Source organism: Lobosporangium transversale (genome assembly GCF_002105155.1).
Source record: "Lobosporangium transversale strain NRRL 3116 chromosome Unknown BCR41scaffold_49, whole genome shotgun sequence".
Taxonomy (NCBI): Eukaryota; Fungi; Mortierellomycota; class Mortierellomycetes; order Mortierellales; family Mortierellaceae; genus Lobosporangium; species Lobosporangium transversale.
In genome coordinates, this window is record NW_019029027.1 from 91,238 (window position 1) to 108,382 (window position 17,145).

General features: G+C 42.6%; 7 protein-coding genes across 7 annotated transcripts; 3 read left to right on the forward strand and 4 right to left on the reverse strand.

Moving 5' to 3' along the window:
* Positions 1-3,102: 3,102 nt before the first annotated feature.
* BCR41DRAFT_361559 (HAD-like domain-containing protein) lies at positions 3,103-5,287 on the reverse strand. Its single transcript, XM_022025555.1, has 7 exons — positions 4,570-5,287; positions 4,394-4,486; positions 4,187-4,251; positions 3,932-4,069; positions 3,651-3,783; positions 3,428-3,551; positions 3,103-3,340 (listed from the first exon to the last, which is right to left on the reverse strand). Exons 1-7 carry the CDS (start codon positions 5,116-5,118, stop codon positions 3,207-3,209), a joined length of 1,236 nt encoding a protein of 411 aa, XP_021877176.1. The 5' UTR covers positions 5,119-5,287; the 3' UTR covers positions 3,103-3,206.
* Positions 5,288-5,544: 257 nt separating this feature from the next.
* BCR41DRAFT_389477 (P-loop containing nucleoside triphosphate hydrolase protein) lies at positions 5,545-7,259 on the forward strand. Its single transcript, XM_022028127.1, has 4 exons — positions 5,545-5,644; positions 5,728-6,055; positions 6,163-6,242; positions 6,344-7,259. The coding sequence occupies exons 1-4, from the start codon at positions 5,587-5,589 to the stop codon at positions 7,225-7,227; spliced, it is 1,350 nt and encodes a 449-aa protein (XP_021877177.1). The 5' UTR covers positions 5,545-5,586; the 3' UTR covers positions 7,228-7,259.
* Positions 7,260-7,818: 559 nt separating this feature from the next.
* On the reverse strand, positions 7,819-8,991 carry BCR41DRAFT_361561 (hypothetical protein). The gene is made up of 3 exons (XM_022025556.1): positions 8,910-8,991; positions 8,055-8,806; positions 7,819-7,941 (listed from the first exon to the last, which is right to left on the reverse strand). Exons 1-3 carry the CDS (start codon positions 8,971-8,973, stop codon positions 7,867-7,869), a joined length of 891 nt encoding a protein of 296 aa, XP_021877178.1. The 5' UTR covers positions 8,974-8,991; the 3' UTR covers positions 7,819-7,866.
* A 232-nt stretch (positions 8,992-9,223) lies between these two features.
* Positions 9,224-10,531, reverse strand: BCR41DRAFT_361562 (hypothetical protein). Its single transcript, XM_022025557.1, has 4 exons — positions 10,083-10,531; positions 9,830-9,975; positions 9,525-9,706; positions 9,224-9,431 (listed from the first exon to the last, which is right to left on the reverse strand). Exons 1-4 carry the CDS (start codon positions 10,378-10,380, stop codon positions 9,269-9,271), a joined length of 789 nt encoding a protein of 262 aa, XP_021877179.1. The 5' UTR covers positions 10,381-10,531; the 3' UTR covers positions 9,224-9,268.
* A 1,089-nt stretch (positions 10,532-11,620) lies between these two features.
* Positions 11,621-12,673, forward strand: BCR41DRAFT_312085 (hypothetical protein; the record flags this gene model as incomplete). The annotated part of the gene is made up of 3 exons (XM_022021068.1): positions 11,621-11,700; positions 11,777-12,135; positions 12,234-12,673. The coding sequence occupies 3 exons, from the start codon at positions 11,621-11,623 to the stop codon at positions 12,671-12,673; spliced, it is 879 nt and encodes a 292-aa protein (XP_021877180.1).
* Positions 12,674-13,306: 633 nt separating this feature from the next.
* On the forward strand, positions 13,307-14,616 carry BCR41DRAFT_400440 (hypothetical protein; the record flags this gene model as incomplete). The annotated part of the gene is made up of 5 exons (XM_022029141.1): positions 13,307-13,418; positions 13,738-13,830; positions 14,004-14,050; positions 14,149-14,233; positions 14,384-14,616. The coding sequence occupies 5 exons, from the start codon at positions 13,307-13,309 to the stop codon at positions 14,614-14,616; spliced, it is 570 nt and encodes a 189-aa protein (XP_021877181.1).
* A 396-nt stretch (positions 14,617-15,012) lies between these two features.
* BCR41DRAFT_361565 (mitochondrial carrier domain-containing protein) lies at positions 15,013-16,580 on the reverse strand. The gene has a single exon (XM_022025558.1). The coding sequence runs from the start codon at positions 16,510-16,512 to the stop codon at positions 15,091-15,093; it is 1,422 nt and encodes a 473-aa protein (XP_021877182.1). The 5' UTR covers positions 16,513-16,580; the 3' UTR covers positions 15,013-15,090.
* Positions 16,581-17,145: the final 565 nt, after the last annotated feature.

Genomic DNA, 17,145 nt, shown 5'->3' on the forward strand with positions numbered 1-17,145 from the left:
CCATGTGATAGGAATGGCGACGATGAGGACGAGAAAGAGATAGAGCACATACCAGATTGGTCTGTGCAGGACATTTGCCATGGACTTAAGCCCAAGTCCATTGCTCAGAGTTGGAAAGTCGGTTTCAAGACAAGGGTAGCTACATACATGGCAGGGTGCTTCGTCAAGGCCATAGAAGAATTCAGTCGTACAGAAATGTGGAACAAACGGTGTAAAGTCACCGTTGAATGGGAAAAGGCTCGTGGAATCACTGCTATGAGCAAACGCGTCAGAGGACGCAACCGTGTTGGGGAGCACAGGCGTAGTAGCAATGATTTCCTTGTTCCTTTCTTGAGCCAACGCCAGAAGCTGAATGTAAAAGAGATCTAAAAGGCCGCGGATGACCAAGTCCGGAACAGCTACCTTGGGGAATCTAAACTGGACGTGATGGAGCGGCGAAGTGGAATGGAGTTTTTGATGACTATGGATAGCGGATAGTTTGTCGCGTTGCGCAACAGGCCACGTCGGAAAGGTGGACTTTGAGCACTAACCACGGCAGCCAGGGTTTATGAAATCATGGATGCAGCAGCTCTTGCCGTTTGTACAGTAATAACTATTTATTGACTATAGTTTCTGGAGCATTTTGTCCATAAAGTGTAGAAAATAAATCCCATGACCCTGGGGTTCCTTGCTATTAAAAAAAAATAAAAATAAAATAAAAATCTCAGAACAGGATCAGGCTCTTTATGAGTCCCTTTACGCACACAGCTTTATGGTAACAGCCAGAGGATCAGTGAGGACGACAGAGAACGTTGTAGAAAGAGAAGCCACGTCAATGTGTAGTATTCTCTCCTCAAAAGCAGTAACCGACAAACAGACAGCATATCTCATCATTGACGTCCTCATACCCAAGGCGCTTTATAGATATCGGCACAGATTCTCCCACCGTCTTTTGTGAGACGAATGATAGGCAAGTTTATGGAACTATGTAAGAGCAAAGCACGTATGCCGCCAACCACACCCAACAACATAATGCATCACCCTAGAAGATGTACAGACAGAGGGACAGAGATCAGCCCTATTCCTACGCCTAAACGACAATGGATTGATGGGATGTATCTGCGGAGCACGTCTCATTGCCCTCCAGAAACGCCTTAGGACGAGCAAACCCCAACTGCAGAGTCACAAAAAATAAAAGCATACAAACATAACTTCGTAGCAGGCGTCTGTAAACTAATGGCCGATCGACAAGTGAAGTTTGACTTGCACTTAGTAAATGATTTTGGGCTCCCTGGAAATGCTCGCAACATAGCAGGCATGCTCTATGGCGATGTGGATGGCCAGCCTGTGCGAGAACTAGCAACAAGAGGAATATACTATGCTGAGCAAATTCTAGACGAGATTTCATCACTCAAATCCTGGAATGAGGTACGTACGAAAAGGAGAGACCCAAAGGCTTCGCTGGTATGGCTCCTCTGAGTGCCTAGGTGTAGAGATCCTACAGATTGGCATGGCAGCTGACACTTTACTCAGATGGATCCCTTGAAGAGGCAGGAAGAAGGGCGACGTGGATGGATGGTCAGACAGGCCCAGAAAGCTTCACAAATGTAGTTTCAGGTAGAGTCGATGGGTACGCTTCATCCACCAAGGCAGAGCTAGTAGGACAGTACGCAACTATCCTAGTCAGTCCTCGTAACGCTCCAGCAGCTGTCTACATAGACAACATGGCGGTAGTAGTCCAGTTCCAGGGCCTTGCCCAAAAGCGAGAAACAAGCACTGAATGGCAGCGATTACGTTTCAAGTACGTAGTGTGGTGTGTGGCGACCTCGAGAGTGTTCTTTAAGCAGGGCGGGAAGGTAACTGTGAAATGGGTCAAGGGCCATGCTTGAAATAAAGGCAATATAAGGGCAGACCAAGCTGCCAAAGATGCCCATTTTGGCGAAATGTGGGCAACCAAAGGGCTAAAACACAACGATCTCCCCTTTCGCGCTATATTCGACGAGGTGGTGAGGATGATCTTAGATGCCTGTTAAAACCTCCAACAACAGTGAGAACACATTATTTGTGGGTGTTTCAGAACAGAGTCAGGAGGTATATTGTAGACTGGAGAGAAGTAGGTTGGAAAGCAAGCTTGCATAATCTTCACGATGGCAATACGCCTAGAGGTTTCTTTACCAGTCCAGTAAATAAGAGAGCGCACAGAATAGAAGGTCCATGATGAAAAATATTTTGTAGAAAGGTATTGTTGGTTTTATTTTTAGTCACGTGGAGAGGCATCGCCACCAACTATTTAACGAGCAGCAGCTCAGGAAGATCTGGTTCCTTGTTCCTTCTTTTACACAAGAGCCATTTGAGCACTGACTATTCTCGTTCAGTATTTGAGTAGTGTATTGTTCTTTTATCGTGTTAGAGAGTTATTTCATCTATCTGTAGCTGGAAGTGACCGGCTTCACAACCCACTAAAAGACCCAAAATCTCCTATCATGCCCTATAGATGCTCCAATACATGTAGTGTAGAACAAACTTCCTCCTTGAGGCAGATATACAAAGTAAGAGCCATTAAAAATCATATGGGCTATGTTAATTTTGCATTTCATTCTACATTTGGTATGCCAACCAACAGTGCCATGTTTGTGAAAGATAACAAACTTCGAGCTACTGAATACTATGACGCTAAGCAATAGTGTTGAATAACGAAGCGACAACTATAAAATACCTGTGGTTCCCACGTCCCTGTTGGCCGTAGCAATGTTGCCGCCGTTGCCAAGCTCCGTGGTTGCTCTATTGTAACCACCATGAAGCTTGCCAATTTACCTGAATCGTTCATGATTGTGGACGCAGTACACGTGCTGGAACAGGCCCCTGTGTTGCATATTTCACAGTACGCAGTGTTGCAATGGCTGAACTAGGAAAAATACTGGTAAAAATGCTAGTAAGAAAGATTGCTAGCAGTGAAAGTTAGTGGCAATAAAGTGTTATACACATTGACGCGATAATTCTATGATATGGGACTATAACCCATATCATCTAGATAGATGCGTAGATGCTTCTTGCATAGGAGATGAATAAATATCCCATGGGTGTGGCGCGTTGGCCCACACCTTTCTCATTTACTTCACTTCTGCTCACTATCTATCTACCAAAAAGTTTCCATTTCGAATATTGCAGGCTTAAATTTTATATTTATTGGAGTTGATTCCATTGTATTAAGGCGAAGCACAACTGGATTAGAGAGCTTTTGGGATCTCCAAAAATGATTTCACGACAATGTTATTTTCTTGGTCTGCTGCAGTCAAAGGAGCATTGCCTGGACGGTCCGTAACTATAGCTTGGAATCCAGCTTCCTTGGCAGCGTTGATTTCTTGAAGGGAAGATAGGCAATGAAAGGGTAATTAGAGCAGGTCTAAAATCGACATTCTTTTTTTTTTTTTTTTTTTTGCTTACATACCGTGAATGTTATCCGAAAGGAAGAGAATCTTGGCAGGCTCGAGACCGATATCAGTTGCAATTTTGGTGTAGCTCTCAGCCTCGACTTTTTGTCCAATGCTTGTGTCGTAATGACCCGAAAAGTACTATAACCAATAAAAATATACCAGATCAAAACGTTAGTCAAACCGCTCCTCGTATGCCTCAAGATAGAAAACAAAGAAAAGTAGCAAGCAATTCCTTACATGAAGAAGGTCTCCTTTTTCGGAGAAACCAAAGATAAGCTTTTGGGCAGGAATACTACCAGATGAGTAGATGTATAGCTTTTTGCCTTCGGCTTTCCAATTATCAAATGCGGCGATCACATCGTCATAGACGCTTTTTTTTTTTTTTTTTTTTTTTTTACGTGATTAAATAACACAAAATGAGTGAGGTGTTTTACGGGTTCATTACAGCCATGGAGCACCGCAAGAACACACCCAAAAAAAAAAAAAAAAAGAAAAAAAGGAAAAAAAAGCCTACTCACACTCCTTTTAAGTCACCATTAGCATAGCCATCCTTCCACATGTAGCCTTGGAATGCTTTCAACGCACCGATCTTGCGGTCAGCTTTCATTTGCCACTCAATAGAGGCAATCACATCCTTCTGAACCTTCTCAGAAGAACTAGGAGCATGGAAGTAAGGAAATGAATAATCTTAGGTTAAGAGAGTATGATTCAGGCGAAAAGGAATCATGAGGACCAGAATTGTACAAATAAAATAAAATAAAATAAATCCTCACACGTCAGCAGATTCTACCGCAATGGGCGTCGCATCAGACAGACCATTGGCAATATCTTTGCTGGCCTGTTTTTGCATACGTTTAGAGGTAAATGGAAACAAGTATTGTTAAAATTGGAGGTTAGCTCTATATGATCTGTGATAAAAAATAAAATAAAAAATATTCTTCTTTTTACTTGCTACATGAGCATGCACTATGGGGACTTGCCTGAATACGAAGTGCCTCTACAGCCTCTTTCATTTCATCACTCGACCAGTTTTTCTTCAGGAAATCAGCCAAATTTGAGGTAACATATGGGAACTAGAAATAAACCATAATTAGATTTTTTTTACGCGCAATTTTTTCTAGGACAAACGTAGATTGACACTGAATATTAATCTTACCAAACTCTCTTTGACAAAGGCAATAGGACAAGTAGTGCCCTCAATATCAGAAACGACCGCATCATAGGGGCGAAGAGTGCTGGGCTTGGCGGCTCCATCATGAACAGTGGGTTCTTCTGTCGAGACAACTACTGGTGCTGTAGAGGACAGCACCGGGACATCCACGGGGGCCGGAATGGTCGCAGCAGTAGGAGCAGTAGGGGCAGGAGGCGCTGATGCTTCTAGCATATCCAACGTAGCAGGCCCTGTTGCTGCTGTATCAACTGAAGTTAATGTCTCCGTAGTAGCAGGAGCTTCAGCTTGAATTGGGTTAGCAGTGTTGTTTTCTGCTGCTACAATTGCAGGGGTCTCTGTAGAATTCGTGGCCGTGGCTTCGGCTGTTTTATTCTTGATAGCACTGATATCCGAAGCCTTCTCCGTCTTCGTTGCCTTGGAGGCAGGTGTAGCCGATGTTTGACCTTTACGCTTTGCTGGAGAAATAGCTTTGGCTGGCGCTGGAGCAGCAGCAGTAGTGCCCTGTGAATTTGATTTCGAGCGTGTTAGAACCATATCGTAAGTTCAAGTACGAAAGTAAAAAAAGAAATCAGGTAAGAATTCAGAATTTGCTTTCAATCGCCTAGCTGAATAAAGAGAAGAGTGTCTAAGATGTTGAAGCGGTGAATGACAGAATCAATAGATTTGAGAGGAGAGATCACAGTGGGCTTGTGCAAAATGGCTTTGTACATGGATACAGCTTGCTTGGTGGACAACCGCAAAATCATATCTCATTCCTTGATAAATCAGAATTGTATGGGCGTACTACATAGTGCAGCCTGTTTGAAAGCAGCGTGAAAGTTGCCCTTGAATTAACAACTTTCCATTGGCGAAGAAAGGGCGTGGAGACTCATACGGATACTATCTTTGGTTAGTCCATTATCAATAACCAAAGGTTTATTAAAGAGTCTGGGATATGGAGCCTTGTACTTTACACGTGATAAATAACCAATGGTCTACCTGTGGTTCTTTTGACAAGGACAAATGACATCCATCAGCATCTTGGAGATTCCTTCACACATCAAAGAAACTTTGATTGAAGGTAGTAAATTGAAAATCATTTAAATGATGGTAGAGAAACTACGCTTTATTGGAAAATAAATTAACGCTTGGCTTTTCCGCCAGCTTCTTTGGATACCTTGGAGGATTTATTGCTGTATACACCACCAAGTCTAGTTGACAGAATACCCTCAACTCGGTTCAAGCGGCATCAGCCCCGTAAAGGGATCAACGTCATCCGCTACGATCGTCTGTTAACATTGACGCCGCAAGAGATTACTTTGGCTTATGATGAGGCATGTGCCCATGTCTTTCTTGGAGGAATTGCATACGGAACCGCTTTAAATCTACTGCAAGAAGAGTTCTTTCTGTCTCTTGGAGATCCATTACTAGATGCGGCTCTGGGGGGGCCTGGGATCATGACCCGTGGGATTACAGAAGTTGCTGGTGAAAGGTCTGTCCAATCTTTGTATTAAAGAACATTGCGTATATCTGTATATAAAAGAAAGAGTATGCATGAATAGGGCCTTAATAAACTATCTATGACATTTTGATTAATAGCTCTGTAGGAAAGACCCAGCTTTGTCTTCAACTTTGTCTCATGGTGCAACTCCCTTATGAACTAGGTGGGCTTGATGGTTGTAAGTATAACGGAAGGATGTGGGCATGGCTAAATAAAATGTAATCAGCAAAAATCTGATTGATCTATAACGTCTTGCCCCTCTCCTATTGGAACGATTAGCTGCAGTATGGCTTTCAACAGAAGGGAAGTTTCCTTACACCAGATTAGAATCGATGATTGGGTATTTCGTGGCAAGACACAAGGAAGTTCTACCAGAAATGAGTGTAGAGGAACTGCGGGACAACGTATATTTTGAATCAATGGCTGATCAGGAGACCCAGATGCATATTATTAACTACCAACTGCCGATCCTTATCCATGACTCTCATGTGTCTGCTAATAAAGAAGCAGAAGAAGCAACTCAGATAACAGCAACACAGCAGACTCAGCATGACCCCGTAACAAATGAGGGCGATGACACAGAAGATAGGCATCCATCTCTTAGGAGGAAGGCTGTGAAGCTTGTTATTGTTGATTCGATCACTAACAACTTTAGAAGTGAGCTTACGATTCCATTAAATGATGGGACGGCAGAAGGCCAAAGACCGCAGCAAAGCTCGGGGTTTAGGTCCAGTATTCTTCAGCGGAGTACCGATCTTTGTGAGATTGGTCTACGTCTCCGAACCCTGGCGGACAACTATGGTTTGGCAGTAATTTGTGTGAACCAGGTGACGGACGTGTTTGGTCCCGAGGAATCTGAGTTGTCTGTTTTCAATACGTTGGATGATCCAACGAAACGCAAGAAGCCGGCTTTAGGACATGTCTGGGAGAGCATGATCAATGCAAGAGTGATTTTGCAGCGCTCGAGAAGATTGGAATATGCAGAAGATGAATCAACAGTATATCCTTCTTCAAGTTCTGTGATACGTGAACCACATCGAACCATGTCTGTAGTTTTTTCTCCATGGGCCCCTAGCATCAAAAACGCGGGTGCTGGAAGTACTGGAAAGTGCCGATTCAAAATTGATAGCACAGGAGTTGTTGGACTTCCTGAGCGTATGTAATAGATCATTGATTTAATAAATAAATAAAGGACCTCATTCTTCATGTCTGTTATGTCCGTGATATGATTTCTCATTTGCAAACTCTTATATCTCGTAACCTGCAGCTGTGTGAATAGGCAAAGTAGTATCTGCTAATTGGTGGATCTTTATATGCTGAGCAGCAGCGCCCTTGCCGTGAAGAACATATTTTCTTAAACATTCCCTTGCTCTCAGTACTTATTTCTTTGAATTAGAATGGCCATATTAAATAAAATCAGCAGAGATGGTTGTCCATGCAGCCAATAAAGCCGATTCTATGTCAGGATACGCTACCACATGCTATGCTAGTCATCGCACGCACTCATGAAGTGGTGGGTTGCCCCGTTAGGAAACCCGTTGAATCAATAGTAAACTTACTCCTATTCCACTCAAAACGAATAGGTTTTTGTTGCAAGGATGTGTTCCAATGGATTCTAATATGTTGTTATTTTTTTTTTTTTTTTTTTTTTTTTTTTTTTAGTAGAATAGATGGGATACATACAGGCCGTACCGATGGACTTTCACATTGCTTCTTGGTAACTTAATAGTTTGCAATCAGGGCTGCGTTAGTGGGTCTAAATAAATTCCTTTTATTAACAATAATATGCTTAGAATACAACATCAATAGTTCCTTGCCATTCCAAACACGAGAAGATCAAGTTGCGTTAGGCTAGGCATCATCGGGTAGCCCTGATCCTATCATTTAAGATAAAATTAACAACAGTGAGAAAAAGCTTTTTTTTTTTTTTTTTTTTTTTTTTTTTTGGATTAATAGTTGTAATTAAGGATGCTGCAGTCATTTAACGTACCAGACATTCGTCCAATATCTCATACACTATTCCTGTATTCAACTGCACGACTTCAGCCGTAAGTTTTCGATGGCCAGTTGAAGAAATTGCTGGTTCCACTTTTATATAAGGCTGCATTGTAGCTCTAGAAAGGTTGCTATGGTTATTACTGTCGGTTAATAGCAGGCGCTCGAGAGTTTTTACCAATTGACTCAAAAACTCAATTGTTCCATGAAGTGACAGTTGTAGTCTCGCTGCAGTTGAGAAGGCTAGCTCCGGTCGATTCTGGTGAGTTTGTGTGTCATCGGTACGTGGTATTAATTGAGTTGAAGTAGTTAAATCATTTATGCTCGCGTTAACTTTTGTTGTCGATTGCCCTTGACCCGGTAGTAGTGCTGGAATACTTGTGATGGTCATAGAAGATGTGGACGGTGTATGTGGCAAAGGACAGCATGCTACGAGTAATAGGTCTTCAGTTGTATAATAGATGTAGCAACAGTATCGTGAATAGAGCGGCTGGTTAAGATAGTAATTGCCTTGTTTTTGCTGTTCTCCTTTTACAAACGACGTTGCTACTTGTAACTCAAATCCGCTGCTAGTCTTTTGGCCTTTTATCTTGCCAACATTTCCCCTTATCCCTCTCGTTGGTGTATTTTCCGGAGTTAAATCCGATGTTGTGGACGACGCTGTATGGAGTGTTGCCAAGCGGTGCTCGTTTCGCCAGAGGTCCAAAAACGTGGACCAGACTTTCTGAACATGAGTATCTGCTGCAACTATTAGTTGAAGTTTCTAATGGTGACTTAGAGCACTAAAACCTTTTGGTCTTGCGGACTATTCCATCCCAAGATAATAAAGGACGTGGCTTACATTACGTACATGTCCTTGATACCAGCAAGTCCTGGGTCTTCGCGGAGCCCATGCAGAAGTGTTGCAAACGCATGTTGGATGGGAATGATGGACAGGATTAAGTAAAAGCACTATTAGAAGCGCCTTTACATGTGACTTACATATTCTATAATTTTTATTTTTACATTTGCCAAAGCTTTCAAACCGGAGGTAATGAAGTAACTGAGGAGTGCTCGTGGCAACCCCTTTAGTCCCTGTTTCATTAACATTCAAGATCAATATTAATAAAACAGATAGTCAAATGAGCATTTCGCCATGATAATGAACAAGTGACTTAGATACCATGACTTGGTGATTCAGTTTATTATTATATTAAAAGGCTGTGGTACTTAGAACACGGTCATAAGGGCAAAGCAACCATAGAAAAGACCAACAGGGTAGGCTACCAAGAAACGCTGATCGTTCATGCCGAGTACAGCCGTGAAAAATCCAGATGACGAGTATGTGCACCACACAATAGCAAGTACTGACAAAATATAGCCTAAACCTCCGCTGAATAACATGGTTTGTGCAATAAAAATGTTTAGAACCATCAGTTGCATATACGACGAACAGAGACATCATGTAAAGTAGACGAAGACTTACTTCAAGACAAACAGAGTGCTCAAGCTACTCAGCATGACTAAGGGTAACATGCAATATCCTAGAACGCTTGCTGTCTTGGGAATATCTACGCCCTGTGGCGACATCAGGTTCAAAATGATATAGAGGGCTGAACATCCTACAACTGCAACACCATAAACATACCCGAAGTGCTGCTTTCCGGACTAAAATGACCAATGTCAAGAATAGTGTTTTAATGGTTGTTGTTGTATCCTGATTGATTTCCATTACAAACATGGCCATCGGAATTAGTGTTTCCAACGTATAAATGTTGGGCTTGTGCTTACCAATAACAAAAATGTTCCAAATGCAAGACAAAACAAAAGTGGTCCTGCAAGGTCCGTATCATCCATAATATTGCGATCGACAGGACGTAATGGGTTAAGAACCGTGAAGGACTTTGTTTTAATATGACTAAAGTTAATTCCAAGTTCTACAGATGATTCAAAATTAGAGAGGATCTTTTATCAATAACTTCTCTCTCGTAGGCGACCCTTTAGAATGTATTGCAAGTAAACGTGCCAAACATAAACCACTCACCTTCTAGAAGTGGTGGTTCGCCTTCCAGGCCACCAGCACCGAAGGCAGCAAGCCAGCTGACCGACTGAGAGTTCATTTGTCCCCCAGGAATGGCCGCATTATATCCACCATAGGCTAGGTCTGGTGCTGGCGACATCGTATTGCTAGGGAACGAGGAAGAACGTTGTTGTGTATGTGCCCCACCATAGGCGCCATTGGAGGGATCTGGATATTGACTCTGATAGAATTGCAAATTGTCAGGATTTAGATTTGACTGTTGGTCGTAATATGGATTATCTTGACCAAAGAGGACCGACATGATGGTATGAGCCTTGCGGTGAGAAGCGATTGAAGCTAGATGATGTTGGTGCTATAAGTTATTATTGATTCCTCGATATAAAGAGTAATGTATATTCCGCTGCAAATTCAAGCTTCTGTTCTTCTATTGGTCTCTCTTTCAAGCTGAGAATTGGGTCATAGAATGTGAAAATGGTGAAGATGATTGCCACGATCCATCACCAAAGTTGCTCGAAAGAATAGTCACGTGGATAATTTGCTTTCATTACGAATCTGATTTCTAGTCTTTTTCCTCATAATCAAATTATGAATCGCGACTACCATGACTATTACCATGTCTCAGAACCTTTTTACCGGAGGAAACCCTGAGCCAGAGACTGTCGGACTTATCGGTAATGCTAAAGTGTTGATGAATGGTAGTTTTCAAACGTACACATATACCTCGGAAACTTATCAGCGTCACTGCATAATTCCCCATTGATATAGTTGCAACTTCTACGCTTCCGTCAAGCACGGCTCTCATTAGTTCTTCACAGCATTTCCCTTCAAATTTCGTTCTTACACACTCCACCACTGCTTCTTCAGTCCTTGATATCACCCGCGCAACCGCAGAGTTCTCACGAGAATGCTCACTTGTTTTCGTCGTACTGCTGGGGCATTCTACACAAGAATTTAAAGAGGATTCTGTCATTGAGCGACAGGAATTGGTTCTTGGGGCCATTGCAGATGCATTTGGTCAAGATCTGTGGAGTACTAGGGACAGCAGCATGACCCACTGCCCTTGTAGAGCAGAATTTCAATTCGAGTGCCAGCAACAGCAGCATGATACAAACAACAAGGCGACCACCACAGACACCTTAGCAGTAAACAATAGCTCTTTCTCAAAGCAACTGTACGCCGGTCGCATACCCTGCAAAAGTGAGATTCATTACATCCAAATCCCAGGCATCTCATTATTGCAGCCGGTTGTCTCAGTGCATAATGTCCATACCTTGATTCAGCCTCTCCAGTCTTGCGCAGAGCTTCCTGACTATCTTGCCTCGGTCTTGAATGTCCTCTATACAAGTCGACCATCGTTTGTGTCTGCAATCGATGGTTTTCAGGTGATGAAGGACGTATACCGCCTTGTATCCCTCGCTGATGAGCAGGACAAAAGGCAGCCTCACGAGCATAGTTCGATCGAGGGACAAATGAGCACAACAGTGACACCTACACAAGATACCTTCGCAATATCACCATCCCTGTCTTCGGAGTCTGAATTGATGCGCGAGCGGGATTACCAGTGTTGGAAAAGTGTCCGCCATGCAGTACAGGTTATCGAAGAAGCTTTGAGGTTATATGGGTAGGTTGTCAACTCGACGTCGTTCAATGCTCTAGTGTAATGAGCATAGATTAATTGCTATACTTCATTACAATAGACCTCAGAGCATCTCACTGTCGTTCAATGGTGGCAAGGATTGCACTGTCATACTTCATCTTTATATAGCCGTCTTGTACAAAGTGCAAGGAGCCCAGATGAGTCAAAGCCCTGTTCAGTCATCATTGCCAGATGCCTCCACTCGGATCCAGCTTCACTCTCCCATCCCTTCCATCTATGTCACTCACAAGAACCCCTTTGGTCAAGTAGAGCGATTTGTTGATGATGAAGTTGAACGGTACAATCTGGATCTTGTCAGGATAGCTGGCCCAATGAAGAGGGCATTGGAAGAATATCATGAATTAAAAGGAGAGATTGAGGCCATCATGGTCGGAACACGACGTGATGATCCTCATGGAGGTAAGAGGGACACTACTTTATACACATACCTATTACTCACATATTGCAGTATCGGATCCGAATTTCATTTGACAATCCCCTTATCATGATCTATGTAGGACCTTTGAAAGCTTTCACACCGACAGACCCATCATGGCCTCCATTTATGAGAATCCATCCTATATTGGACTGGACATACCATGACATCTGGACTTTCCTCAGAGCAATCAATATTCCATATTGTGGGCTTTATGATCTCGGTTATACATCTCTTGGGGGACGGGACGATACTTTTCCTAACCCACAGCTGAAAAGGCTAAGCATTGGCCCCTTTTTCGACATCCCAGCCGCACAACGTACGCATGCTCACGCTGTAAGAAAGATAGATACTCATGAATTTGACAACCACAGTCAAGGAGACGACTGTAAAAAATCTCAGATATTGGATCAATTATGCCAAGTTGGTAAAGAGCTTGATCAGTTGGAAGAGGCGTTTCTGTTTGGACCTGCATGGAAACTCGTAGAAGGAGAAAGCGAACGCTGTGGTAGAGCCAAGTAATTCAGCCCAAAAATCATCGGTTGACGACCATTCATTATGTTGTTTAATAAAGCTGTAGAAAAGGTCGATGGATGCTGCTCAAAACTCGCTAAATCCAGAACGTACCTCAAGTGGGGAATCGACACAAAAATTAGAAAATAAAACATCCCCTAAGATTACGTGTGGTCTCTTAATAATTGACCCTTCCACAGATAAATTTCACTTGACTCCTGCAACTCCCTTGATTTGAAGACTTTTTGCACTTGATTAACTGGCCTTACTTGATCTACATATTGTGCTTTCATTTAAAGGTGTAACTCGCTTGCGTTCTTTGAAAAAGCGGCATATTGAAGTCGTAAACGCTCTTGAGCGACACCCCATATATCATGAACGTTATGATAAACCATGATATCCCGGTGGATGTAATCCTTACAATTTAAACAATACAAACGATGGACCTTAACTTGATATAAATCCCTAGTAAGTGAGAGCATTTCCTTGATGTATGATATTCAATCACATCCGTAGCAATGTAGCCAAGTGACCTCACCTACGCTCATTGAAGAGATAGTCAATATTATTTTTAAAAGATTCAATTCGTAAAAGCTAATGAATATATAAATATAAAAGGCTATACCTATAAATCGAACAAATATGGTTGAGGACGATCGTAAAATGGCGAAAGCCCCGCCTTTGGGGCCTCCTACACCAGCACCAATTATGGCTCCGTTGGCCACCTCTTGCTTTGCCTCGTTAGCCTCACCAAGTATTTTAAGAAGACGGTATTCCATTTGCCTGCACTCCTCGTCTCGGATATGCGAGGTGTGCCATTTGGTCTTTTTGAGGAGCACATCGTTGTTATATCATTGCTGAATTACATTCCATTTGTCCTAATGCTTCAAATGCTCGGTGAAGTTCGAGCCATAGCCGCTTATGGATACACTATATGTCATGTTGTCGTTTGCAATTTGGTTCTTCCGTGATCGTATCTTCCTGCCTTGGTACTATTGTAGTTGAGTACCAACTTGCCTGTTTTGATCACACATACTTGCTCAGCGTCTAGCCCTTGTATCATGACCTATAAGGATTCACAGTCCAGAAGAGACGCGTTCTGATGGCTTATCCTAAATGCGGCAAGGTTTTGAAGATTATTACTTTGAGAGTCAAGCAGGAGCCAGGTAATAGATTAAAAAAAAAGCATTTACTTGCATATTTCTTTGTAGTCCAATCATCTTTTATTTTGCAACACACGAAGCCAGCGCAGTCGACCTTGGATAGATTCAACAAGACCAGTCTCTCTTTTTTTTTTTTTTTTTTTTTTTTTTTTTTTTTTTAATTTCAATCAATATAGAGCAAATCCAGAAACCACTAAAAGCTGCTATCAAGTATCTAGTACTTGTAGGATGGACTAAAACGGCAAATGAAGGCAGACTACGTCCTATTACAATAGAAAGCGGCTAGAAGAGAAAAAAGAATGATGAATGTTAACACCGAAGATACCTACGCCTTCCAATGGCTCAAGCGGTGTGAGTCGAAGCTCTGTAACGAGTATCAATACCAGCAGAATACAATCTTCAAAAAGTATTCAATCCCTGCCGTCCTAGATTTTTTTTTTTTGCCTGGCAATCTTCGCTATTTTAACAATGATCTGGATTCACAGTATTCGAGTACATGCAACTGAGCACGATAGGTAGGTCATACTGCCCAAGTAAAGCAAACATCGGCATGTAGAATATCACCAAGGCGTTATCAGGCGAGATATCGAACAAGAAGCATTCGGCTACAGTTTTCAGGGCGCGATTATGATCGATGGAGATCCCGAAGGTATTATTTCCAACTCTCCCAGCGGCAAGGACCTAAGAACCCGAGTTAAGCCACAATTCTCAGACGACCTACTCTTTAGTTGCTCTCAATACCCTGTCGATGCAGGTTGGAGCAAATGGAAACGAGGCAGCTGCGAGTAGGCATCGGTGAGACTATAACTCCTCAAACCTGGGCCAGAGGATGAGCAGACATAATTTTAGCATCATATTTCGAAGCGCTATCGATCTCTGAGATCGAGCGGCCCTTATTACCGTTCAGCCTCAAGCTTCCCAGTCTCCCAAGGGAGGACTACAGCGTATCACTATCTTCAAGGGATATCGACTAATTTCTACTGTTCTAACAGGATGTAGAAGTTGAGTCGAGAGAGAAACATGTTCACACGGGCCACTTTGCTGTCTTTAATCATGAATAGACAATATGTCCTTCATATGCAGCCAATTAGAATCAAGGCTCAGCAGGCTCATTAGCAGGTCTTAAGCAAGGATGATCGCGCTGCTTCAATCCTTCAATAGAGGCACAACCGGTACATTGAATCAGGGCATAGCGCTTTATTGATTATCCATTTATTGTACGGATTGTGATTTAGACATGAGCAAGGTTTATTAGCAGTAGATTTAAAGAAAAAAGCTGGCCAGAATACTTATGGCAGCACTTCGTACTATGGCAGCCTCACATCCTTTGTAGAGGGCCTTCCATCCATGCTTTTTCACAATTTGTTTCACTGCATCCCACGAGCTGGAAAAGCGGCCGGGGGCGGCAATCATCCTACGATGACAAACGGTGCTCAACGGATAAACCATCAAATGGATGATGGATGATACACTCAACATTAAGAGTAATGAGCCTAAATGTGATGAGTTCTTGGACTGAAGAAGTGCTGGCATCGCTGTGCGGTAGATAGTCAAGAACCCAACGCGCGATACAAATATGTTGACAAGGGCTGTAGAGAATCCTTTGTAGAGTCCAAAAAAGCCTTCTGTTGAAATGGTCACCTGAATTGCCTCGCAAAGACTTGAGTACTTATATGAGAGAACATATTCACGACCTTGGTTTGATGCAATAGTGGTGGCAGAGGTGATGGAATTGACAATATTGAGATCCGGAGTCGAGCCTTTTAACATCTCCTGTGCTTGCTGAGAGCCCTCTTCGACCCATTCTATTTCTTCGAGATCAAGAGTAGAAAGAGGCGAGTTTGTTGATGTTGATGAGGTTGATGGCGCTGTTGAAAACAATTCCAAATTATTGTTGCAAGCAGAGGGTATCCTAGTGTCATCAGCACCCAAGAACGCCGTGCAGCCTTGAGAAGGCTTCTCTTTGATTGACTTTGTCCGTCTGACTATATCAGTTGCCATTTTGGTTCGTAAGACTGCTAGTGGGTAGACTGCAAGAAGAGCCACTGCGCTCACTATAGTGCCATTGATAGCTGTTCCTAGAATCCAAGCAGCACTGCCACCATAAGTCGTTGTATTGCAGTGAGAGAGACATCTGTGAAAGCCAAATTGATTACGTTGAAGACAGGCCTCTATCTTTGTCTGAATGATGAGCCGAGCACCCTCAGCGCTACAGCCTCGCCAGAGCGACCGTAGACCTTCTTTCTCAACCAGGCGCTCGGCACAGTCTTGTATGCTTGTATAGGGCAATTGAGCATAGGGCATGATAATGGACCGTGGCTCGTTGTTCTCCTCATCGCCTTGCCCCTCTTGTTCAATGTAGCCATTATCCTCCTTGTTGTTTATTCTTTGATAAGGGCTCGAGACGTTAAGTGATAGCATCTGGTCCATTACTTCATCCGACGGAAGGTTAGAGTGTATTGAATCTACAGCTACATTATCATTGTTGCTTTTACTGTTATTATTACAGTGAGAATTAGGATGAAGGTGTGTGTGTACGTTTAAAGACTCCTCACGCAAGTTATGGATGATTTCATCCTGGACTTGCAGAAGCAGTTTGATACGATCAGCAGGAGCTGTAAGGATATTAAAGACCAGCGGGCCTGTGAGTCCAAGGCCAAGGGCGTGAGAACCGGTGATAGACATTTCTTTAAAATTGTGATGAGGGTCAAGTATAATTTTAAAAGAGGAAGACGTGGTTGCTATTGTGTGATGAAAAAGGAGAGGAAAAAAAAAACCAGCAGGATTTTATTTTATTTTATTTTTTTCAAACGAGGTTGGGTGTGTCCGAAAAAGGAGAAAATGGACGCGCATTCTGAGCAAGCGAAAAAGGAAAAAACACGTCTCTTTGCTCTCCAACTTTCTTTTTTTTTTTTTTTTTTTTTTTTTTTCGTTCCTTGGCATTTGACTTTGGGTCATTATTTTTTCCAAGTTAGCCTCTAGAAAATATATAAATATGTATACTCAGATGCGCCTCACTTACTCCCCAGGTTTAACCACGAATTTCGGTTTGTTTGATATCTTTACTTCATATTTTATAACCACTGCCTTAGTGCGCCTTGTCAGGCTCTTTGTGCATGGACTACGGTACCGTAGTATCCCATGTTCATCATCAAGGACTGAAGTTGCTATCTCAGTTGAGACCTGGTGAGGAATAGGATAGTGAATTGGAGGATAGACCAGAGCTTGAGCTACATAACACAGGGCTCAAGGCGGATTGTGGAGTATTTCTAGCATGATGAGAATATGTTGTTACTTTAGCGGAAGGGGAAGCCTGAC